Source organism: Peromyscus californicus, unplaced genomic scaffold (genome assembly GCF_007827085.1).
Source record: "Peromyscus californicus insignis strain IS unplaced genomic scaffold, ASM782708v3 Scaffold_2__1_contigs__length_46816999, whole genome shotgun sequence".
Lineage (NCBI taxonomy): Eukaryota > Metazoa > Chordata > Mammalia > Rodentia > Cricetidae > Peromyscus > Peromyscus californicus.
In genome coordinates this window covers 6,222,651-6,247,473 of record NW_026294540.1, presented here as the reverse complement: position 1 = coordinate 6,247,473, position 24,823 = coordinate 6,222,651, and the positions used below count along the sequence as shown (strand labels likewise).

The 24,823-nt window shown below is 50.2% G+C and overlaps 1 protein-coding gene across 12 annotated transcripts in view; it reads right to left on the bottom strand.

Moving 5' to 3' along the window:
• Cit (citron rho-interacting serine/threonine kinase) overlaps positions 1-24,823 on the bottom strand; it is a 179,907-nt gene that overhangs the window by 88,767 nt on the left and 66,317 nt on the right. For 10 of the 12 annotated variants that reach the window (XM_052755142.1, XM_052755143.1, XM_052755144.1 and 7 more), the window contains 2 exons: positions 16,533-16,716; positions 31-136 (listed from right to left, as the gene is read on the bottom strand). In XM_052755142.1, the coding sequence (XP_052611102.1) occupies positions 31-136; positions 16,533-16,716 (290 nt within the window). Of the gene's footprint in view, positions 1-30; positions 137-16,532; positions 16,717-17,044; positions 17,471-17,522; positions 18,185-24,823 lie in introns of those variants that run through there. The other 2 variants (XM_052755151.1, XM_052755152.1) reach the window with 2 other exon arrangements.

Sequence of the window (24,823 nt, the reverse complement as noted above, 5' to 3'; positions counted from 1 at the left end):
AGGATGGAGGCCGGCTGCGGAGATAAATACCTTGTGACACTTGTCCTGAGAGTCTTGCAGCTCTTTGCTTTTGATGAGAAGTTTCTTTTCCATGGAGCTAGTCTTGGCAGGGGAGTCCAGACCCGACACAACTGACCTAAATATAAAAATAATAATTAAAAAAAAAAAAAAAGGAAAGTCAAGCGGTATTGCACGTCAGCCTAGGAGCTGTGTTTGGACACTGCAGCAGAAATGGCAGACGCGCCCGCGTTCTGCAGCGCAGCTGGCTCAAGCATCTTCTGGCGGCATTAAAACCACGGGGCAAAGAGGCAGAAGGCAGGCTGTGGCAGGTAAACTTGGTACAGATTCAAGGGAACCCAGGACCAAAACTGGCTTCTTGGAGCCCCGACTTATACAACCTTCCAGTGGAAGGATGGGAACAGAACAGAACCATTCACACAAGAGAGTGTGAGCATTCATCGCACAGCCCTGGGCCTGGCGCGGCTCCCGTCGCTGACACACTCAACAGGTATGGCTCCAACACTCGCTCCGCGCCACCGGCACCCAGCGGAGTGCACATGACACACCGGGTCCCCGCTCCTCCCGAAGCTGATGCTCTACAGAGAGCAGACAGGACGAATCGGGAAGATTCAGAAACCCAAAGCTTATGGCTGAGAAAGGCTTCTTGAGAGCAGAAACAGGGATGACATCTGATGATACGGCGGAAAAAGTGAGGCTGGGGACCTGTCTTGGTGGGGAGAGGAAGCGTGACCCGGGAGGACTTCTTTAGAGAGGGTGGCATTTGAGACCTGAAGGGTGAGAAGGTTCTAGATACCCAAGGATCTAGGCGGAAGGAAGCTATGGGGACAGGGGATGGCAGCCATGCTGGCCCTGAGGCAGAACAGACAAGACTGAGTGGTTTTAGCAACAACACACTGTAAAGTTCTGTCTGTACCTCCCCCAAGCTAGCCAGTTCCATTCTGCTGTGTTTTCTGTAAACAGCTCATGCTTATGATGGTGAGCCACACGGCGTTCACACTCCCTTCCCCAAAGACGCTGATGTCCAATCCAGAAGCTTCCAAGACCTTACCACACGTGAACAGACTCAGCCCTTGTGATTAAGCTAATGGTCTTGAAATGCAGAGATTATCCTGGATTACCCGGAAAGGTCCAATAGCCTCAGAAAGGTCCTCATAAGATAGACGTGGAGGTGTGGGGTACAGAAAGGCAAACATGGACGCAGGGCGCAGGGCCAGAGATGTGAATACACTGCAAGATATTGGGACGGAGGAGGGGTGTCTGAGTGGGTGAAGTGCTTTGCTGTGCAAGAGTGAAGAACTGAGTTAGAATTCCCAGAGCCCACATGAAGCACCGCGTAGGGGCGTGTATGTGCCACCCAGTATTCCACGGCAGGGTAGGGGACAGAGACAAGAAACTCCCTGGAAGCTCCCAGGCCTATGGAGCAGCAAAGTAAGAGACCGATCTCAAACCAGGTAGAGAGCAAGGACCAACAGAAGACATATCCTGTCTTCCACACAGGTGTGATAACACATGCACGCATGTATGTATGTATGTATGTATGTACGTGCGCACGTACACACGCACCATACACAACATAAAGATGGGGAACCACCCGCCACCAAGTCACAAACGGGTGGACTCGAGGAGCTGGACAAGACAAGGAAGCTGGTTCTCCTCAAAGCCCACAGACAGAGCACACCCTTCTCTAAAGCTGACTTCAGCCCAGAGAAACTCACGTGGGATTCTGACCCCAGAACTGCAAGATGATAAGTGCATGTTCTTTTACGCCTCTGGGTCTGTGCCGATGTGTTACAGCATCGACGTGAAACTCATCCGCTCTCTGAGCTCTGGGACACACCTGGTGCTATCTGAATGCAAGACAGGTTTTAATTCAACTCTCTGGGGCAGACACAATTTACTATCCTCAGGTTGCACGCGAGACAAGTGAAGCCCAGGGAGAGGAGAGAACCCGCTGGTTGATAAACGGTTTCTGTGAGTCTATAGGAAGCGAGGGACTGAATGGCTGGATGCACCTGATGTCATGCTCGGGGGAAACGTCACAAAAACGGCATGACAGGCTATGCAGGGGGCAGACTAGAAGGACTCTCTCACACACATGTAGGTGTTCTGGGGTTAACTGCGGATGGAGAAGAGAACGAGGCCCTTGGTGGGGAGTTTAAACACTGGGTGAAGGACAAAGCCAAGGCCACAGCCAGCAAAGGTTCTTATGCAGGAAGGGACATGGCGGTGGCCACCACGGCCCCACAGTCCCATCTTTGTTACCTTGGTAACAGGACTGCAGAAGCTGCGTACTGATGAGCACTCGGGGTCTTCCCAGCAGGTGAAAGTTCTGTTTTCTGCTGCCCCAGACTACTTTTCAGCCTAAAAGAGATCGGCCACGCGCCCCCCCCCTCCCCCACCCCCCACCCCACCTCTGCTACAGCTGCCAACCCAGTGGCAGAGAGGTGTGACAGCTCTCTCTTACACTCAGTGGCAGGCAAGAGAATCAACCAGAGTCAGGCTGCTCTAGGTACAGTCTGACCCATCACCTGCGAGCTGTGTGGCCTCCCTGAACCTCAGGTTCCTCACCTGTAAAATGGGGGTAATTCGCAAATCAGTTGGGAGTCCTCGGAACAATTAAACGAGATAGCGTACATGGAGCCCTGAGCACATCCCCAGCACACCGAGGGCTTGACAAACATCAACCATTACTATGGCTGTTGCCGTTTTTATTACGGTCCCTGCAACTTTGCAAATAGCACATGCCTCACAGGCCTAAAACAGTTGCTCGAAATGGTAACACTCAGGGGGCTGAATGTGCTGTGTGCTGTTATTCACATCAAGACAAACAGTGATTATTCATAGAAATGGGCAACAAGGATTAAAACCCAGAAATAAATCTTTTTTTTTTAAACTCTTACATTGGGCTCGAAATTTTAACACTTCTCACAAGCCTATATTCTAGCCAAAATACACACGCGCGCACACATGTGCACACGCATACACACGCCCACACACGCACGCACGCATCCTCTTCCTGCCTTCATAGGGATTGCTTGGGGTGGCCTTGAGTTTCCCTCATTCCCGACTGAACGTAGGTAGGCAGGCAGAGATGGTCCCCGGTCCTTTAGTAATCAAGGGTCACCCACATGTCACAAAGGGGCACACGTGGCATACGTCAGGGATGACAACACAGGTCGCAGTTCTTGGCCCCTGAGCATGAGCCGGCGGCGGCACCTTTTAGAAAAAACGACGGCATGGGTTTTGTGATGACGGAGGGGATGCGGCTCACGAAGCTTAATGACACGTGGCGGGAGGGCTCCGGCGGAGCTTCGTGTTGAACGTTCGCTGGTGTGGGTCAAAACAGATTGCTTATTCACCGAAAAAGAAAGGAAGGAAGGAAAAAAAGCGTTTCTAGGTCACTGGTTAATAGGGCCCAGGATCCAGGAGGCGAGTGCTCAGGGAGACAATGCGACAGTCACCTGAAGTCCACTCGCTCACTCCGCTATTTTGATGCCTGACAAATGTTCACATTTAAGAGTTCTAAGTACGGCAATTAAGAGCTCTTCAGAATAAATATGCTAAAGAAACCTTTTTTTTTTTTTTAAGGAATAAATAAAAATCACATCTAAAAAAAGCTCTGGAAGTAATGCCGTGACTAAACTCGGCCCGTGGCCACAACTACAGAAACTATGAGAGGGGATGGAGGGCGAGGGTCATCGAAGCCTTGTGCAACTTCCTGTACCAAGAGGAAGAGCAGCATCCCCTGGAGATGGCGTGTGCGTGCGTGTAACCAAGGCTGGGGCGGGGCGGGGGCGGGGCGGGGCGGGGCGGGGCGGGGCCCACCCCGACCAGTCCCCGCCCCACCCCGACCAGTCCAGCCTGGAGCAGGGATTTTTTTCACCTAACTCCATAATGACTCGGAAGGATGGTCGGGATGGGAAACCCGAGCGCTAAGGAGAACCTCGTGCTGCGGTTTCAAGTCGTGGCTTTCGGGGCTCCAGGATGGCCAGCCTCCAGCCTCGGCGTCTGCTTCCGTGTGGCGCTTCGGTCATTTGAGGACAGCACTTTGGGTCACTCTCTAAGTGGGAACTCGGTTCTGAACTTGAGGACAAGTGACAGACAGTGATTAAGAACAGTAGTCCATATCGTTTAATGTCTACTGCTTTAGCTATGGAGCATGTGTGTTGTGTACGTGTGTGTACCGTGATGCATATGTGGAGAGCGGAGGACAACTTTAGGGAATTGGCCCTTTCCTTCCACCACGTTGGTCCCGACAATCAAACTCAACTCCTCATTTACCAGCTGAGCCATTTCACTGGCCCTGTTTTGTTTTTTTAAGACAGGGTCTCACTACGTAGCCTTAGGCGGGCCTCAAACTCATGATCCTATTTCAGCCTGCAAAGGGCGGGATTATAGGCATGTGCCATGATACCCAACTTTGTAAGTTAATTTAAGTATAGAGTCTCCACTGGTTTCTAGAGGAAAAAAAAAATACAATGAAGCCAGGTATAGCTCAAAACACTTACATGCTATTTATCTTTCACACAACTAAGGCAACTCAGTTCACAGTACCAATGACGAGCCCCAACAGAAATTGTTTACACCTTTTTTTTAAGTTTATGTGTTTAAGCGTTTTGCCTGAGGGAGTTTATGTGTACCAAGGACACACAGAAGCATGAAGAAGCCAGCAGACAGGTCATCTGATCTCCTGGAACTGGAGTTAGAAGCGGTTCTAAGTACCATGTGGGTGCTGGGAACCAAGCCTGGGTCCGCTGCAAAAGCAGTAAGTGCTCTTAATCAGGGAGCCAACTCTCCGGCCCCCATACGCATTTTTTTTTTGATGCAGCAGATCCACGTGCCCCACCAAACGTGACCTCAAGTGATCTTCTCTAGGACTCCCACTCACCATCCTTCTGACTTCCAAAGGAGCGGTGGACGGTGACTGACGATGGCATTTCCTGCAAGTGACCAAGCTCGCCTGAGACCAACCAAACCAGCACCTCACACAGCTTGGTTGTTCAAACATCAAGTCTAAGGTCTTCCCAAAATTCGAGCACAGCATTATTCAGAGGTTATATTGTTGAAGGAAAGCCAGAACTGTATAGAGGCCACTCCTCTATACAGGGCTCTTCGTCAGAATTTGGAGGCCTGTGGCCCAGAAGTGAGGAAACCAGACGTACATGCATTAAAACACTCAACATAAAATGAACGAGCAAATTTAATTTTAAAAGAAGTTTAATCCTCTCCTACAGCCCAGTGGCTCTCCCCCGGAATACACTTGGTGATACTTAGAATGTTCTTTGATCTTAATGGCGGGGGTGGGGTGGAGGTGGAGGGTGCATTGAGGGAGAAGTAGGGGTGGGATGGGGGGGGCACATTGAAGGTGTGGGACGTGTTGGGGGCAGGGTGGAGGTCAAGGAGGGTGGGGCAGGATGGGTGAGGGTGTGAGGGTGTGTGTGTGTGTGTGTGTGTGTGTGTGTGTGTGTGTGTGTGTGCGCACGCGTCTATGCATGTTATTAGCATTCAGTATGAGGAAGCCAGAGACACTGCTCAACAATCTGTGCCTTACAGGAGGGACCTGCAGGAGTTACCCAGTCCACAGTGTCAACACTTAGAAACCCTAGTGTGGAAGCTGTGAGGTAAGGAAGCCTCTATTCCACACCTCAGGGACCATCCAGGAGGGAATGTCATGAAACACCACTTATGAAACATGTTCTTGTGTGCAGGCACCCCGCAGACTACCTCACTGATCCCTGCAAACCTGTGAGATGAGTATCCTCACGGCACTTGGGGTAACTTAGAGCTGATCTTAAAGTCTCTACACACACTTGACCTGTTTGTGTGAGAGTGCCAGACAGTTAAAAGTGGAGGGGGTCTACAATAAATGAGTTCAAATCTCAACTCAACTTCTCCAGGGCTGGACAGCACTGGAAGACCCAACAGACAGGGCCAAGGACGTTCAGAGGGGCAAAGTCATGGAGGAAAGAGAGGGGTGGGCCGTACGGGATAAGGTGACCTCTATCCATGAGTGGCTGCATCTGATGCTAAGCCTGAGTTCAAAACAGTCTAGGAACCCAAAAGCATCCACAAGCCATGTCGGTCCACAGCCACCCCCAGACACAGTTCAACCCACACACACAAAAGCAACTCTCCTTCCACTGCTCGATGGCTTGGGGGGGGGGGGCAGGGGACAATTAAATGAGAAACAGGAAAGATGTCGGAAGTCTAGGCCAGCTCGTGCTCTGGATGGGATGCAGCACAATGAAGATGCTAATAAAAGGACATGCAGCCTGCCCACGCGTTCCCTGCCTGCTCCCCCTGGCCACATCTTGGATGCACAGCAGTTGCCCCCATGGAGAGGAGCCGCTCCTCGGAGAAGCGGGTGCATGCAGCCACCCGCCCACACACAGCGGTGCAGCCTCTTCCAGCGCTGAGCCAAGTTTGGGTTTTCCTTTTTTTCCCCAGCTTCTATTTTCTAGAAAATTTTACTCTGAAATCAACATCTCTTCCTGTTATATACATCTGCTTTATAATTAGAGAGGCCAGAGAGTGTCGAGAGAGAGGACGGACGGCATAAGACAGAGCGAGAAAGTGGGGTTTGCCCGTACCTCTACAGCCCAGAGAACGTGTTTACTTGACATTACATTTGACCCCAAAAACTGTTTTACGTGGAACCTCCACATTTAAGAAAAATGATAGAATGAAGTTTTCCCAATGACGTGCCTATAAATAATCCATATAACTTAGAAAAAAAAATCTGTGAAAGCTCTTAACAGAATACTTCGTATCTAATGAGGTGACGGTACTTCCACCCCACAAAGCAGAACGTGGATTAGGTCATCTCTAACCTACAGGCCTAGAATCTTGCGTGAGTATCGAGCCATCCATCTGCTTCCTTAGGACGCAGACCCCTGCCTGAACAATCCGTCACCCGATCACAGACCACAGGTCACACATGCTTCAGAGACAGCCAAGGGTAGAGACTCAATGCTAAAACCAGAGTCATCGAAATTAGCTCAGCCGAGGGCCTCACCTTAATTGTGGCCAACAGCACTAAAAATATATGTAACTGCAAGCTGCAATGTGGTACAAGAGAATTTAAAAACCATCAGCATTCTGTTTCCAAAAATACACTGGCTTTTAAGATTGTACATTCTGAAATTTATGAACTAACTTTATAAGCCCATTTTAAAATACACAGTGGTGCCCATCACAAGCTCTTGGAAATGTGAAAAATGCCACTCTCCCGAAGAGCTGCAGACTCTGGCCCGGCTGTGGGGTGATACACTCAACTACATCTAGATAACCAACCACACACACTCCACCGCCACTGCCACTGGGTTCCAGATGAATGGAAACATTTGCTCTAGAATGATTAATAGGTAGCTCAAAAATCATTTATCAAAACTCTCACTATTCATTAAAATATAGCCAGACGTGTGGTTTTTTAATACCATTCCCAGCTCTATGTGAGAGCCCCGCTTTGAGGATTTTGTTGACATATTCCCACTTCTCTGAATGAATACAACGGCCTAATTAATCCTCCCTGAATTCAACTCTCACCCCCGCTACTATCTACCCTCCAACAATGGTCAGAGAGATCCTTCATCAGATGAGCTTTACCACGCTCCTACTCCAAACCCTACCCAGCCTTCCGACTCAGCGTGATTCCACGCTTTAAGTCCAGGCTCTTGACCTCACCCAAGACCACACTGTCCAAGGAGCCGGGCGCTCCAGCTTTCCAACGCTCTGACAGGCTTTCTGTTGGCTGGGTACTCACAGGAGTGTCGTCCTGACTTCAAGGTCTGCCTCTTCCCCTCCACCAGGAATAACTTATCCACTTGCCACCAAGAACCAACTCTCTGACATTGACAGATCATACTCATGTAGGCAGGAAGTTTTGCCTCCTCATATTCACTGCTGAATCCTCAGTACAGCCTAAAAAGTACATGGCACACAGTAGGCTGGCAAGACTGTTGAGTGAATGATCAAATGAAGGATGTTCACCTGTACCACCAGGACATGAGCCTTGTGGAGAGAGAGAGACTGCCACACCCAGTCTCTAGAACAGAGCTCAGTACCTCACAGAACCTGTGTAGACTTGTAGATCAGCTCACGGGTGGTCAGAAGTGTCACCTCAGGTGACTCAACCTTCTCCAGCAGACCCCTGGTGCTCACGTCAGGGAGGCCTTCGTGAAGTGTCTAAATTGGCCATGCCACTTTGGTCCCCATTTTGGTCTGATTTCTATAGAACCCCTGCCACCATCTGAACCTGTCTCTTGTGTATGGTGGCTTTCTGAAGACAGGGATGGCATCTGTCCGGTTCACATGTATGCCCATAAGGTCTAGAACTGTGGATCCATTAGGTTAGTGACTGAATGAATGAATGAATGAATGAACGAATGAATGCCGTGTGGGCATCACCATGACACACACCCATCTGGGGGACACTCAAGTGCCCAAGGGGAGGAGGGAACAGATGACATCATTGTTGGAGACAGAGCACAAGGCGCAGGGCCCACCGTAACCAGATCTTGACAAAAGAGTGTTTTACGGGAAATTCAGGCTTCACTGATGTACCACAGACTCTGTGAAGAGTCAAAAACTGGATGCAGGACACTAGGGCCTCCATCGGGCACCCCCGCACGCAACTGAATTCTCTCAACGGACAGAAACCAGTGAAATGTCTTTATAAAGTGGAGGCAGGGAGGGGAGGGGAGCCGAAAGCGCCGCGGCTCCGTCCGCACACCTCAACAATAGCCAACATAAAATGAACACCTGCTCTGCTGCGGGTACGGGCGGGCGCTGAGACTGCCACCCGGCTCCGCAGGAAACCTATCAGACAGACAGTTACAACCCCACGAGAGAGACGAGCAAATGGAACCTGAAAGAAGTTAAATGCCCCGTTCACAAAACTGGCAGGGGTGGATCCTGGGTAGAAACCCCGGCCTGTCCGGTTCTCAAGCCCGGGCTTTTCACAGGGGTGCTATAGTCAGTCCCCTCCCCAACAAAGACTGCTTTTACGAGCTCTAAAGCTCAGAGGTGAGCTGTGTAAGCCTCGGAGGGAAACCCAGGCTTGGTCGTCTCCAGCTTCAGTATCTAGACATGATGGAGACAACTGAGCTATGTGACAGTACCTACTAACACTTAGACTGGGGGGAGGACACCCCCAGAAGGCTGTTCCTTCACCTTGTTTAGACAGATGTGTCATTCTTACAGGAACTGGCAAAGCTGTGGCCATTAGAAGTTCAAGTGCAGAGGTCTGGAGGTCACCAGACACGGGCCAGGTCTTAGAGCTGTCTCAGCCTTCAGAGGGACATCCTTGAGTCTCGGTGTCTAGCCGTGTACTATGGCGAGGCTGTGGGACAATGTATGGAAAGTCCTTGGAGTAAAGAGTTCTGGGCCCACGGGAAGCACTCTGCAGATGCTGTATACTCTGTGCAGAAGGAATTGGTACAACCCTGACCACTTTAGGCTAATTCAATCTGACAAAAGTCTGACCTGCCAGGGGCAAAGCACTGTTTGTGGCAAAAGGAAGACAAGGCCCTGTCCTCAGTGAGCCCTGGGCCATTTGGCCAGACACAGGGGACAAGAGGAGGTAGGACTGGGAACACAAGCTAGGGTCTTGGCACACTGAGCTTGAATGTCAAGTTCAGGAGAGGCCATTAATTCTGTGCACACCAAGATGCTGCTGAAGGTCCCCACAGGAGAATGACATCATCTAGCCTGGGCTTTGGAGGAATTCCACTCTCCGTGGAGAATGGATGGCAGCCAGGAAACCCAGAGGCAGAGGGCTTGTTTGGGATGCTACTGCAGCAGTCTGAGCAAACGTCCATCGGGTTGATGTTGAGGACAGAGCAATGGGCACAACAGATGTGAGCAGCGTCAGAGGAGCAACCTAGCGGCATTGCCAATAAAGGGAGGGGCAAGAGGCAGAAGTGTGCTTCAGGTGACACCATTTTCTTGCCTAGAAGGGTAGGGGAAGTGGTAGTTTCTAGACTGAGGAAGAGCAGGAGAGGGGAGGGAGGGGAGGAAATAGGAGGTAAAGTCAAGAACTGCTCACGGGACAGCGGGTGGTATGCACGTTCCAAGGAGCCTAAACAAAATAATGGAGTAGTCAGAGGTGGGGTAAACCAAGTGTCTGAGACCCAGAGGACGAAGCGGAAAGCTGTCCAGAGACGGGATGATTAACAGTGTCCAGTGGCTGGCTTGGTTGGTTGAGGGTAGTTGATAGCTTTTGAGATGGGGGTAGAGGAAAAAAGAGGTGCTGAGCACGTATGTCTCTTTCGGGAGGTCCATTGGAGAGAGGCCAGGAGACAAAAGGCAAAGGGAGAGAGCAGAGAGAACCCAGAGGAATTTGCTCAGGGTTGCCAACCTGAGGCCAGGCTTGGGAACATAAAGCACGCTTCGTCAGACTACCTTCTTAAGGCACCCAAGACAACCACACAGACGAACCTGTGGGGACCACCAGAGCACACACTCGCCAGACCTTCTGGAGCCGGATCTTGAGGATTGGGACGGGACTATGTGGATCTGAGTTCCTAAAGGTATATTTAAGACAAAGGAGAAGGCAGGGTGAGACGAGCCGGAGGACAAGGTGTGCTTGACTAGAGGGAAGAGGAACTGAAGGGGCGAGAGAAGAGAAAACCCAAGACAATCCCCAGAGGCGAGAAACCAGCTCAAGATCCAGTGAACAGCGGGAGACAAAGAGCCCCAGGCACTGGATGGCAGTTACCATGAAGTCACGGGAATATAGCGGAATGGGCGCCTTTAGGAACAGTAAGAAGAGGCTGCCATTGTTGTTGTTGACTATGTAAAAAAAAAAAAAAAAAAAATCACAGATGAGACTCCTTGCAACAGAGATGTGGGTAGAAAGCTCAATGCCAAGGAGCTTTTAGCTGGATGCAGAAGGATAACTATTTCTTCTCTCTCTCTGTCTCTCTCTCTCTGTCTCTCTCCCCCCATGTGTCCATCTCTCATCTGTGTCTCTTTCTCTTTCTGTCTGTCTCTCCCTGTCTCTCTCTGTTTCTCTGTCTCTCCCTGCCGCTCTGTCTCTCTCTGTGTTCATGTGTCTGAATGTTGGTTTGTGGATGCATGCCATAGCATGTATATGGAGGGCAGATGACAGCCATGGGTGCTGGTCCTCACCTTCTGTTACCTGCTCTGAGAGTCTACAGAGACTCTCTGTCTCAGCCTCCCCTCTCAGCAGCACTGTGATTAGACACTATGCTTGCATTCATTCTGGGGGAAACAGTTTTTAAAAGAAGATTCCCCCTACTCCTACAGGTAAGACTCATGGGAGAATCCTCCCTCCATCCCCTCTCTGGAGTAAGTCACAGGAGGTGAGACAGGAGGCACCTGGAAAGACAAAGGAAAATCTGAAGACACTCAATCACAGAGTCACCATCTGCAGCCATGAGGGTGATCTGACTGGGCACAGTGAATGGTGCACACCTGTAATCCCAGCACTCAGGAGTGAGTGATCTGACTGGGCACAGCGGTGCACACCTGTAATCCCAGCACTCAGGAGTGAGTGATCTGACTGGGCACAGCAGTGCACACCTGTAATCCCAGCACTCAGGAGGCTGAGCCTGGGCTACATAGAAGACACTATTACAGAAGGGGGGGGGGGGGGGGGACTTGGATCACCCTCTGGGATGTTTACTGTGCAGCTTATGAACAACCAGTCTCAAGACCAGGGTTAGTGCCATTCCCTGTCCTAAACGAACTTCTCTAGAGTCAGAATGTGAATGTTGTAAGTGCTCACACACACACCAAGTAGGTGTCTCTCAATGAGATGTCTGAGACCTACATACTAACTCACCTACTCAATAAAACCATAAAAGCCGAAAACAAAGGCAACACTATGGCCAGCTTGTCATCTCTCTTCACACCTGCCCCAACCTCACGGCTCTTCATTCCCCAGAATGTCGTCTACTTCTGGGGCATCCTACAAGCATTTCCTAACTTCTCCCACCCGGAGCATCTACATGGTACAGCATCACAGTACAGTGGGCAAGGGACGCTGAAGTTCTACATCATCTGGACTTGAGGACCTTAGACAAGTTCACACTCTCCGTGCCTCAGTTTCCCCACATGCAGAGCGGGAGAAAAGTGGCCATTCCTTCCTCTTGGACTGCTATGTTGTTGCAGTGAGTTGATCTGTGTGCAGTGCTTAGAACTGAGCCTGAGCACTGATCACCCTGTGAGAAATAGGCTTTGGTTAACCCCCTGTCCCATGAAGCTCTCTCCACCTTCCTCTCCACTGTCTTTTACAGAGCTGACCCCTAACACCCACCCTCCATCAGGACGTGGGTGAGCTCATTCCACACGCATATTCACTGAGGGCCTGCCCTGTCTTCCTGTGTCTGGGACAATGAGGACCAATGAGACCCAGCCTGCCTGGGGAGATGGACAGGCATTCCGAGAAGGAGCATCACCGTTCATTAGCAAGAAAGTATGGGTTGGCTTCACTCCTAGTACCCTAGTAGTCCTCAGCTAAGCGCCTGCTCAGGTCTATGAACTATTTCAGCAAATCTGCTTTGACTAGTCAACCTGATGGGAAAGCGCCTGTCTGGGACTTAATCTTGTCCTTCTGTAATCTAACCTTCTCCTCCACAAAGAACACCTCTTGTCCACCGGACGTTAGCTCTTGTAGCTAGCTGGCTTGAACATTCAAGAATTCCCAGGAGAAAAACTCCCAAGGCCTGGGGAACTGAGTTTGGGTCTGGCCAGACTTGGAAGCCCCTAATTACTGGTGAGTCCTTTCCACAGCCTCTTGGCACACGTGGAAGGGTTCTACGTAAACATAGACTGGTATGCTAGAAATCACAAGAAACAGTGCAGCAGAGAGTTACTAAGGTCTTTCCATGTGCGAGGTATTATCATAAATGCTTTATATGCTTCGTTCCATCCTCTCGGAAGCCCTTTAGAAAGGCATCCTGGTTACCATGTAAAATTGAGGGAACTACCATGGAAAGAACTCCTAACCACAAAAGGAAGAGGCACGGAAAACTGGCCGTCTGAAATCTGGGAGGGCAAACGCTATCGGACGATCTTCATTCCTTCACCATGCCTGAAGGGATGGCTCGATCCTTGTATCTCCAGATCCACTTGAAGGAAAGTGCCCAGAGGAAAAAAGGAAGAGAGAGCACCCTTCCTCAGACAGCTCACCCAGAACCCAGAACCCACAAACCCACAAACCCAGCCCCATCAAGATCACATGGCCTTGCAGGAATATTCTGACTCGGAAGAAGAAGGAAGGACTGGAAGAAACTCACCCCACACCGACAACCCGGGGAAGAGGCTGAAAACCTCCCACTTCCTGATTTCTGTTTCTACCCCACTATTGTGAAGTTCAAGCAAATGGGGGCTCAAGGCATTCAAAGCGTGGAAATGGGGTCTGGGTCCTTGTTGAGCAAAAAGGAAACGAGTCTGGCTGGGGATGTGGCTCAGTGGCCACTGTGGTAGAGTGCTTGCTTAGCGTGGACAAGGTCCTCGGTTCACTGCCCAGCACCACCACATGGAGGTGGGGGTGGGGGTACCTGAACAGAGTCACTGGTGCGGAGGCTCCCCAAAGACAACCAACCAAGTCAATCTGGTGCTCACCAAGCTCCCCTGCTCTCAACTTGGGCAGCAAGGAACTCCCCCTACACCTCATTCGTCAACACGCTGAGATGGGGCTTCTTGCTAAACCTAAAATTAACGATGCGCTCAATGGCTGGCTTAAAAAGAGCCTGGGGTCCCTGCAAAAAGCGAAAGATCCTAAAATGTGAGGAGGGACCACAACGCAACAGTATGAATCGTTCTCGCAGCCACAGTCTCCGTGGAAAGTCCTCGCTCATTCAGCCCCACCTCGGAACGTTTCATTCAGTTCACTGGCAACAATCTGGGGTCAGTTTCCCTAGCGCAGCACGAGCTGGCATCTACAGTTTCCTTGGTGGTGTGAAGAGTAACAGCCGTGTAAATAAAAACCTGCGATGCTGAAAACGAGAGGCGGGAGAAGGGAAACTCGGGGAGAAAATTGAGGTCACCGCAGGGCAAAGGTGGTACCCAGAGACAACGCCACCGCCTGCGATGAGTCCCGTGACTGTACATCTATGAAACTGCAGGAAGCTGCAGGGCCATTTCATCTCTGAGACTCTTTCATTGGCTTCACGATTAACTACGCTCCAGCATGCCCAGGGTCACCTACAGACAACATGCCCGAGGTCACCTACAACCAACAGGTGGAGAGGAGTTTGAAAAATGCACCTACGGGTTTCACCCACTGAGCCACCTCTGGCAAAGTAGCCAGGTCCAACAGCGGTACCTCAGATCGAGACTCGAGACGGAAGGGAAGCTGCTAACTCCAGCCCTGAACTGTCATGGGAAAAGCATCGAGTTCCCCAAAGATAAGACGCCTCCGGTTACATCTTCCAGATAACAAATGCATGGCTTTGTTAAAGGGAATTTTATTTTTATGAGGATCTTATTAAACGTTCTGCCAGGGCACAAATGGAAGCTCGGTTGCTGCATTAGAGAGAGATTTCTGGACAGCCAAAGGTGAAATCGCAAACCTTCAAATTCACAAACACATTCTGGGGGATATGGAAGGCTCATAAGTAAATTCAGTCAACAAATATTTATCCAGTGCCTGGGCCCTAACGCTGAGATGTCCCTTTAGTCAGCTTTCTGGGAAGCAGAAAGAAGCAATTAGGGTCTTCCTGAACAACAGGCAATTAATCACCCTCTGCTTCAGATCAACCTCGGTGCCCAAGCTCCCTCACATCATCCTCTCTCTGCCCCCAAAGCCTGACTCCCCCGAGGCCTCCCAGGTTTTTTGAGATCACTGATCAACACCCTCTGACAGCTTTCTCTCAAAACATCCAGCCCATTACCAACCAGACCAGCAACTCCTCGCACATCTTCTCCCAGTTCAGATCTGTGACCTTCAGTGTGCTGACTGTGTCAAGGTTACTCTGCCCACTAACTATGCATCCTTCACCATCGGGCCTCCACTCCTTCCTGGATCCTTGAGACCAACGCCAAACCTCCTAGCCCTGCTTGGGCCATTGCAAATCTGTGTGATGCCACATTCAACAGCTAGTTAGATTTTTGCCTCCCTTAACCATCCTCTGAGCTGCTTTGGGTGGTGGAACAGATCAGCAAGAAAGGCACATCTAATAATACCAACATCGCCTGGATTTTAAACCCAGACCGCAGGCAAGGTAATAAAGGAAGCCCACCTTGGCATCTTTCATTGTAAAAGCCCCTGTCAAAAATCAAGAACAGCCCACACTCTCCTAGCTTATATGACAGGCTCAATTCCCGGCAGGAAATCTGATAGCTTTTAAAGAACCTCAAAACTGCCATCTGTGGGGTGACACCATCCAGGAGCCAATACTATATCTCTTCAAATCAAATATGGAAGCTACAAATACAACAAACAGGTATGAATGAATCTACCAAGGAGAATTTTTAAAAAAAATAAAAATGTGTTCTCCTAAGTGGGCAGCAACTAGTTACCCAACGTTGCCCTAAGAGGCTCAGCGTGAGGGTGCCAGGGAATCTGGGGAATACAGCTGTGCCGAGACCTTCCAAAGGGAAACTTGCTCCCCTGAAAACAGAATGTCATCAAGCTCCCACATCCCAGGTGACTACATTGTACATAAATTCTAAGAGTCTGGAAAGCAGGACCCTCCAAACAAGCCCTGGGTGCCACATCTTCTAAATGCTTCCTATAAGACTAGAGAATCATTCCCAGGTCAAGAGGTTTACTAAAATATTTCTATTTCTAATTCTAGCCTCTTAGTTTGTGTAGGGTTTGTTTGTTGTTGTTATTTTTCCACCCTCTTGTGAAGCCCAATTTCTGTGAATCAGTGGCGGCTGCATCACACTCCCTCCTGGGGGCTCACAGGAATGGGGCTTCCTCTGGCCGCTGGTGCTCTTCCCTGCTCAGAACGGCTCAGCTGCCAGATCTCTGATCTTGCAGCATACTTGGACAGGAGCCGAGCATCATCTCTCAGCTAGAGCTCTGGTTCAGCCACTTGCAGCTCAGTTAAGCCCATCGGGAAACCTTCAGCTTGTGAGATACAGTGTTTAGGATCCCTTCAGTACAGCCAAGATACCAGCCATCCGCCCTCTCGAGATGGATGCACAGATGGATGGGCAGCTCAGTGTAACTCAGACACGGTTCCCCTTTGACCAAGGAGCTACAGGGCTAGAAATCTCCCACTCTCTCCTCCCTCTAAAGAAGACCAAAGATGGGAAAAACTAACCCCAAAGTACCCAGTTGACCACTAGAATGCCACAGACAGGAACAGGTACCTAACACATCATGCAAAACAGAACATCGACAGTCTAGCCCCACAAGCCCCAAACAGGTAGACTGCTTTCCAAAAACGCAGGCAGCTTGGAGGCTTCCCTCCACTGCACTCCCCCACCCTCCCACCGCCACCAACGCCGCTGCCGCCGCCGCCACCACCACCTTTGGCTCTGTGTGCCAGGCATCCATGCAAGTCCCCCCAGAAAGTCACACTGTCACTTACTCAGCTCTACCAAGCAGCCCTAGGGCTTTGCTGTATGAAAACCCCACAAACGGCAGTTCTTCGCCCGAGAAACCCGAGGGGCTCAGCTGGCACGGAGAGGAGGAGACCCACGAATTCTTCTCTGGTTCATCAAAATTGGAGGTGTCATCGTCAGACTTGAGGGTGGGAACGAAGGGGGGAGGAGCTGGTTAAAAGAAAAACAAGAAGGGGGGGAGAGAAAAATTCAGACGAATTCCACACTGTTGCGGAGAAAAAAAAAAGCGCCTTACTCCTTCGGCGGCGTTGGAGGCACTGCAGCGCCTGCTGCTTTCAACCCAGCTCCTAGCGCAGGCAGACCCAGCCTCGGCTCCTACAGCAACAAGAGATTAACCCCTTCACTGCCAACATGGCCACCAACCCGCAGACAGCTTGCCTTCCCCCGGCAGGGGGTAAAGTGGAAGATAAACTCAAACAGACCACTCACTGGGGTCCTACAGCAGCAGCAGCAGCACCTGGGTAACTAACTCACTCACCCGGGCAGGCAACTCCTGCCCGCTCTCTCCAGAAGGCTTCCACTCCATGTCAGCTGGCTAATGCCAGGATGCCAGATGACCTGAACCCATGGAGCCCCTCTTCCAGACAGGTCTAAATGACTAATAATTAGTGATGTCCATCGCTGTCAGGATGGAAGATGTGGATGTCTCATGACTTAGCCAGAATGAGAGGCGAGCACAGGTCAGGGGGCTTGGGAGGCTTTGGAACTGCTGCTGTTGGGTTTCCACTGCAGTCTGGTTCATTCATAGGCAGATGAGTCTACTTGGAGATCTTATTAACCACTTTTCTTTTTAGTTCACCATCTCTCCTCCCCAGCACAATCCTGCCCATTGAATCCACCACAGCTCCATCGGCATAATCAAAAACAGCCAAATAAAGTTGCAGCGATTTGCAGCACCCAGCACCGATGAAGGGACACAGAGACCCACAGAGGCACATCTGCGGCAAGGCTCCTACCTCCTTACGGCATGACTCCCGGCTTGGGGGGGGGGGGGGCATCACATCGTCTCTGCTGCCTGCCGACCTACTAGGCTCTCTCACTCAGGGATGTGAGCGGCTGTCCATCCGTCACCAGGAGGCTGCCCATCGTAGGGGGGTCCCGGGGGCATTCCCAGCCAGAAGTGTTACCATGGTTGCAGGCTAGGGCGTCTGCAGTGGACCAGGCAGGGGGAAGTCGGCAAGCCGGCATCACATCCCCCGCAGTGCGGGCTGCATGCTCCCCACTCCTCAGTGCGTGCCCGCTCTGGCTGTAACCCCACCTGGCAGCCTGCGTGGCAGGGGCCAATGCTGATCTGAGTGACAGAGCAGCATGAGTCACTGCCCACCAGGGCTCGCTAGAGCTCCCCCTAGGACAGCAGTCACAGCCCTTCACGGTCCAGACTTCTTTTTTAACCTCTTCTCTTCCAGGACCGAGTTCTTTCTGTGCTGGGTCAATGAGCAGCAAGCATGTCTCCAGCCTACAGACTGGTAAGAATCTGGCCGTTTCCGAGGCTTCCCCAAGGACAATAGCCAAAGCAGTGCGGAGAAGGAACTGGAATGTTGGAGGGATGCAGAGGAGAGGGAGAGATGAGCACGGAGGGCTGGCTGCTCCTGGGAAGCAAAAGAACAGTCTCGGGGCTTCAGGTGCGCCGAGGTGAGGTGGCAAGGAGAAGATCAAACATGTAAAATGTGCACTAGCAGAAAATGATTTAACACCTCCAGGCTCTCTCGGGAGCATCTTCCCTGCTGGAGGCAGAAGCTACACGCTTTAACGCTTGAAATGGTAGCTTACTGGAAGAAAACAGACTGAAAGAGCATCAGCTCCCATCCCATGGGCACGGCCATCACCTCGGGGGCAAACCCAATCGGACCGTGGTCACCCAATGGCTTCTTTAAAAGTAAAAGATTAAAATTAGCTGGGCGGTGATGGCGCACGCCTTTAATCCCAGCACTCGGGAGGTAGAGCCAGGTGGATCTCTGTGAGTTCGAGGCCAGCCTGGTCTCCAAAGAGAGTTCCAGGAAAGGCGCAAAGCTACACAGAGAAACCCTGTCTTGAAAAACCAAAAAAAGATTAAAATTAAAATAACAGAAATTATGATGTATGAGGATCACCAAAAAAAAGTGTTTTCCATCCCAAAATAAGGAAACCCAGATAAAGACTGGAAACTTACTGACAGAAATACGTAGGTGGCGCTAATACACATGTGTGGTGGCTAGTGGCTCATGGCTTGTAATCGGAAACTAAGTCCCAGTTCCACCCACTCACGAGTCGTGTGACCCAGGGAAAGTCACTTGACCTCTCTAAGCATCGCAGGTTGCCAGGTCATCTCCGGTTTTGAAAAAGTCTCCCTAAGCATTGCAGCTGCCCTCAAACTCGTGACCCTCTTCTCTCTGCTTCCTGGGCATTGGGGGGACAGGTGTATCCCCACTACACCTGTTGGATGGTTTCCTTTGTGTCATTTGCTTGATTTTTATTAATCTATCTAAGATGCTTATTATGGCTCTTTACATACAATAAACACCCATGAAGGTGACCTGTGGTCGTTATTATTATTGCTGGTATAGAGGGCACGCTTGAGGCAGATCTTACAGTTTTGGGAGTCTGGTGAGACACAGTTGCATCTGCACTGAAGTCTCTGCTGTACGAGGCACAGACACATCAAGGTGGATGTTTGTGTTAATTCTATCATAGCGTTCGTTTAATTCCTCGCAGAAGTTGAATTCCCTTTCCACTATATACTAATTTATCTGTAGGAGACTAAAATAGAATTCCATTTCTGCGTGAGGAGGATGATTAATAGAGGGTTAGGAGCCACCCTCGGTGAAGTAATTATGATTTTTGAATTTCTGTACTATGAAATAAGATTCATCTGTAAAACTCTGCCATGCTCAAAGTTAGCTTACTGTGGTCAAGATTAGAAAGAGGGCCAGGGCTGACAGCACAGGCCTGTCATCGCAATTACGAGGTAGAGGCAGGAGGATCACAGGAGGAGGACCTGCCTGGGCTACAGATGAGCTCAAGGCCAGGTAACTAAGTAACCTGGGTAACTTGGTGAGACCCGTGTAGTAGGCAAGGGGGATAAATCAGCTGGTAAAGTGTTTGCATTAGAAACATGAAGACCTGAGTTCAATCCCTACACGTTAAAACAAACAAACAAACAAACAAACAACAGCAACAACAAAGCCAAGTAGGATGGCATAAACGTATCAGTGCTGGGGGGTAGACTAGAGGATCTCTGGTGCTCCGTGGCAGCCAGTCCAGCCTGCTTGGTGAGTTCCAGGCCAGCGAGAGATCATGTCTCAAAAACAAAAAGGACTGTGATTAGGAGCACTTCCTACCCTTCCAGGACTCGGGTTCAACTCCCAGCACCCACATGGCAGCTCATAACTATCTGCAACTCCAGTTCCAGATGAACTGGCATCCTCTTCTGGCCTCCACCAGCATCGGGCGTTCACATGGTGCATGAGCATATATGCAGACAAAACCATATACTTTTTTTTCATTTTTTTTTTTTAAAAAGTGAATGGTACCTAATGAATGACACAGGTTGTCCCCTGGCCTCCAAGTGCATAAGCAAACATATGTACACACACACACACACACACACACACACACACACACACACACACACACACACACAAAGGAGACTGAGATTATAGTTCAGTGGTAGAATGCTACCTACCATGAGCAAGATCCTGGGTTCAAGCCCTAGCACCGAGAGAAAGAGACAGAGAGAGACAGAGACAGAGACAGAGAATGAGAATACACAAAAAGGTCAGTCAATTTTCAAGATGCGAGGTTGGAGAACTTACAGTACAGACTAAAAGCTAGAGACGTCAACCTCTTGTCAGGACAACAGAATCCTCTGAAAACAAGCGTTTTTGTGGGACATCATTCACACAGCGTGAAAAGCCACAGCCTCAAAGCCAAAGAGAAGTGGCCTGGAAGTTAGTCTCCTCTCCAGGAAGGATGAGGATGCTCCCCTTCTCTAGACCCTGTGGAGAGGAAGAGGTATGGCAGCTATGGAAAAACAGCAACTGGGTCAGCCTGTCTACATTTGTAGTGTCCCGGGAGCGGACACCAGGACTTGGGAAATGAACGTGAACACTGGCAGACACAGGTCGGGAAAGACTGCACAAGCACACGCAACCTAGGACATGCAGGAGGGAGCCCCTTCTTCCATACAAAGCCCACTGGGACTGGTGAGAGAATCAGTGTGCCAGGGCCTGAAAAGAAGAGCAATCTAAGCTGGGTGCGCGGGTGTGTGCCCACAGTCCACAGACCAAGGGATGGAAGTCACTGCAACTCTGAGACACAGACAGAAAGAAAAAAAGGTAAACACCTGGATGTCACATCTTAAAACGACCCTGTAGGGCCTGGCCAAGTCCGTTAGATGCAACAGGGGGAGACTGGTGGTCCCTCTTAGGCGGGGACTACGCCCACCGTCGGCATGGAAGAATCCTCGCCCTCCAGCACCGTGGACCATAATTCTCCGCGCGAACAGAGGTAGAGGGACAGCGAGCGGGGACGTCCCAGAGATTAGCATATGGGAGGTCGCACAGGGAAGTCTCCCTGAGCTTCACTCAGCCAAGGGGGGAGGCAGCCCTTAGTCCTCTCTGTGCCTCCCCCTCCATGAACTACTTCACTTCTCCTACCTATAAAAGCAAACAGCAAACCAAAACCCGGGTCAAGTCTAAAGCCTACCATGTACGAGACCACACTGAAGGGGGAGGCAGGGCGCGGGGAATAATTCTTAGACTTCATATGACACGTGGGAAAGGTTTCTTTTTCGGCCTTTATACACTTTGGGAGTGGGGGATGAGGCTGGAGGGAGCTCAGAGGGCAAACGCTAGCCACGTAAGCCTGACCACCTGAGCTCAGACCCCAGGAACACGTGTGTAGTCTTAGCACCATGATGCAATGGGAGATGGAGACAGACGGGAGAGCTGTCTAAAAGCTTACAGGCGAGGTGGCCTGGAGAGTGCAGCAGGGCGGCAAAAAACCGAGAGAGAGCGGAAAGCAGCGAGGGCTGACCGCTTGAGGGGCCCTCTGACTTCCACACGTAGCACCCACACTTCCACACACATAAATAAATAAGATTAAGTTTTTCCTTTGGCTTAAAAAAAAAAAAAAAAAAAAAAAAAAGAGCCAGGTGGCGGCAGTGCACACCTTTAATCCCAGCATTCAGGAGGCAGAGCTGGGCAGATCTCTGCGAGTTCGAGGCCAGCCTGGTCTACAGAGCGAGTTCCAGGACAGGCACCAAAGCTACACAGAGAAACCCTGTCTCAAAGCGCCCCCCCCCCCCCCCCCCCCGCCAAAAAAAAAGAAGAATTAGTAGGTCATTGAAATCTTCTTGATGATTAGTCCTAAGTTGATGATGACCCAGCACACAGCAATACTGCCAGGCACATAGTAGGTATCCAATGGATGTTTAATGAGCGAATCTATGACCGAATGACTTGAGCATGGACCTTGCGAAGAGAAGACGTAGCATAGCACTGGACTTGAAGAAGATACCTGGCGTTTGGATGGAACAAGAACGCTTTCAAGTCAAGATTGTTCTGTCTGAAAAATATGTTAATGAGCACCTATATTAATATTTTCCAATACAGTGTCGTGATATCAACGGCTCTCCTCACGCAACATGCCTACCACACTACCCGATGACAAACGCCTATCAAGTCAGATATTAAGCTCTTTGTTCATGGCAAAAGAGGAGAAGAAAAACAAGGTGGGGGGAGTGTTTCCCTGTGTTTTTAATATTAATTAACATGTTGGAGGTGACAGCGGGGCGCACTCTCCTTAGTGACAGAGGTAACTTTGAGGGGAGCCCCACCTCCATCCCCAGTTATAAGACAGACAGGAGAACAAGGCTCTCGGAAACAAAGGCTATTTTAAGAACTGAAGTTAATTTCCCTTCATAAATCCCCTCTCCCTCTCTGTCCCTCTCTCTCCCTCTCCTTCTCTAATCCTGACATTCATTAAAAGCTTTAGGGGGAAAATTTATTGTCTTCAAAACTGTTTCCTTTTCAACAGCAGTGAAGTAAGAGGCACGAGCCCTCACCCTCCCGGCTCTGCCTCTTTCCAGCATGCCCCCCCCCCCCCCCACCAGCCCTCCCGCGCCCACATTTAGTTTTTCAGCCTAAAAGATGAACACTGAGATTGTCTTGTTTGGGCCTAGCGTTTCAAGTTTCCTGCACTGGACTCTAATCTCTGCAATGGCAGAGCTGCAGTCTTGCTGCTACACACCTATCAGAGCATCCCGTGGACGCCCTCAGTGTTTAATATGGGTTCCAGTGGAGCAATTCGTGACAGGAACCTGGAGTGCGGTCCAGTTTCTCAGACTTGCTCCTCCAGGAAACGTGCCGCTTTATGGAACTCAATGCGTGATCTACTTCAGAGTATCCGACCGGTGGTGAAGAACTGACACATTTAAAGAGAGGGATGTTAGGAAACCACCGGGCATGGTGGCGCGGGCCTGTATCCCACAGCTCGGGAGGCTGAGGCAGGAGGGTCAGGAGTTACAAGGCTGACGAGGGCGACACAGGTTTAAAAAAAAAAAAGAAAGAAAGAAAGAATGGAGGAAGGAAAGAAAAAGGAAGGAGAAGAGAGGGGGCTGAGCCTACCCCGAAACTCTGAGTCATCATCAGTCTGAGCCACTGACAGATTGCTGTATTGTACATCCGCGCTGCAAGATGAAGGGCAGCTAGCAAGCGCCATGTCCCGAAGGACAAAGGCGCCTAAGTAGAGTGTATGATAATGCCACGGTCCATCAGGACTGTGGACCGCGCTCGGTAATGTTCAACTGATGCGCTACAATCAAAGGCACTTTCAGTTCGTCCCAGCTACATGATGTCCTGCCCCTCCCTGGACAAAGTGGATCCCATACTCAAAAATGAAGATTACAAATAATAATAATAATAATAATAAAATTAAAGCTTTCTTACCTGCATGACGAAGGAAGCTTTGACACTAGTGAAAGGCTAATCGCATCCCTTAGGGGTTGGACAGTGGGTATGAGAAGCAGAGGGTAACACAAAGAGAGAGGTGACAAGTTTGGCTGATGAGGAAGAAGTGGATTTCTGCATGTTCCACAAAGCAAGGGGCATGGAGAGGACTGAATCTCAAGAGTTGGCTAAAAGGTATCCTCATGAGCTCAAGTGGGGGAAAGAGGTGCTTTTAAAGGGCTGGGAGTTGGAGCAGTGGCCCCAAGAAAGCCGTGGGTAAGGAAGGCTGACCTTGAAGAGGGAGCCCTGGATTCAACGAGATTGAAGATAATATCAGGGAAGGTCTTAGCGGACTGGACAGATGCAATCTTTCAGTAGTCACGGTCAAAGGGGTCAGTGCTAGAATTCCGCCCATAATGGACAGGTCTCTAACAGTCAACGTGACACGTTCCACACTCGGGAAGCGAGTGGTAACAGAGAGGGAAGATGTGGTGAGCAGGGAAAACTTGATGATCTTAGAAATACCCAGTGCCGAGCTCTTCCTGTGAGAAAAGGGGCTGTGGTAGAAAGCCGGAGAAGGCAGCCAGCGTCTGAGGACTCATGGGAAGAATGCAGGCAAATAAGTTAAGTTATGGGATGAGCAAACAAAGTTGGTTCACAAACAGACACACGTAATTCAGCCTGTGAGAAGAGACGGCATTGCCCAGAGCCTCGGACCCACCGCCTGATTTCTTTCTTTGGGGTAGAGAGTATGGCATGACCACCCAACAACACATTATACAAGAAATTCGGGAATCCGACAGAGCAGATCCAGTTTACAGCAGCAACCTTAAGTAAAAAATGACTTCATCTCTTTGACTCCCCAAAGAGACAGAAAAAGACTTTATTTAAGGTAACACTGTTTTGGTGATCAATTTTTTGCCATGCTGTCTTCGAGATAAATAAGGAAGTTAGCATAGGAAAGTGTGTTTCAGTCAATTAATCAATCTAAAGAATGCTGGCACCTGTCTGCTAACAGTTAAGCCAGTAGTCCTATGGTTGGTGATTAAAATGGATCTCTGGTTTAGGAGTTCTGACCTGCCATACCCCAAGGCCATGTTCCTCCTCCAAGTCTGCTTAATATTAAGTGCTTAGGGGCTGGAAAGATGGCACAGTGGTTAAGAACATCTGGTTCTCCCAAAGGCTCACAGTTCCGTTTCAAGCACCCACATCTGGTGGCTCACAACCACCTGTAACTCTGGCTCCAGAGCATCTGACGCCCTCTGCTGGCCTCTACAGGCATCTACACTGACATGTGCACACACACCCACACAAATAAATACACCACCACC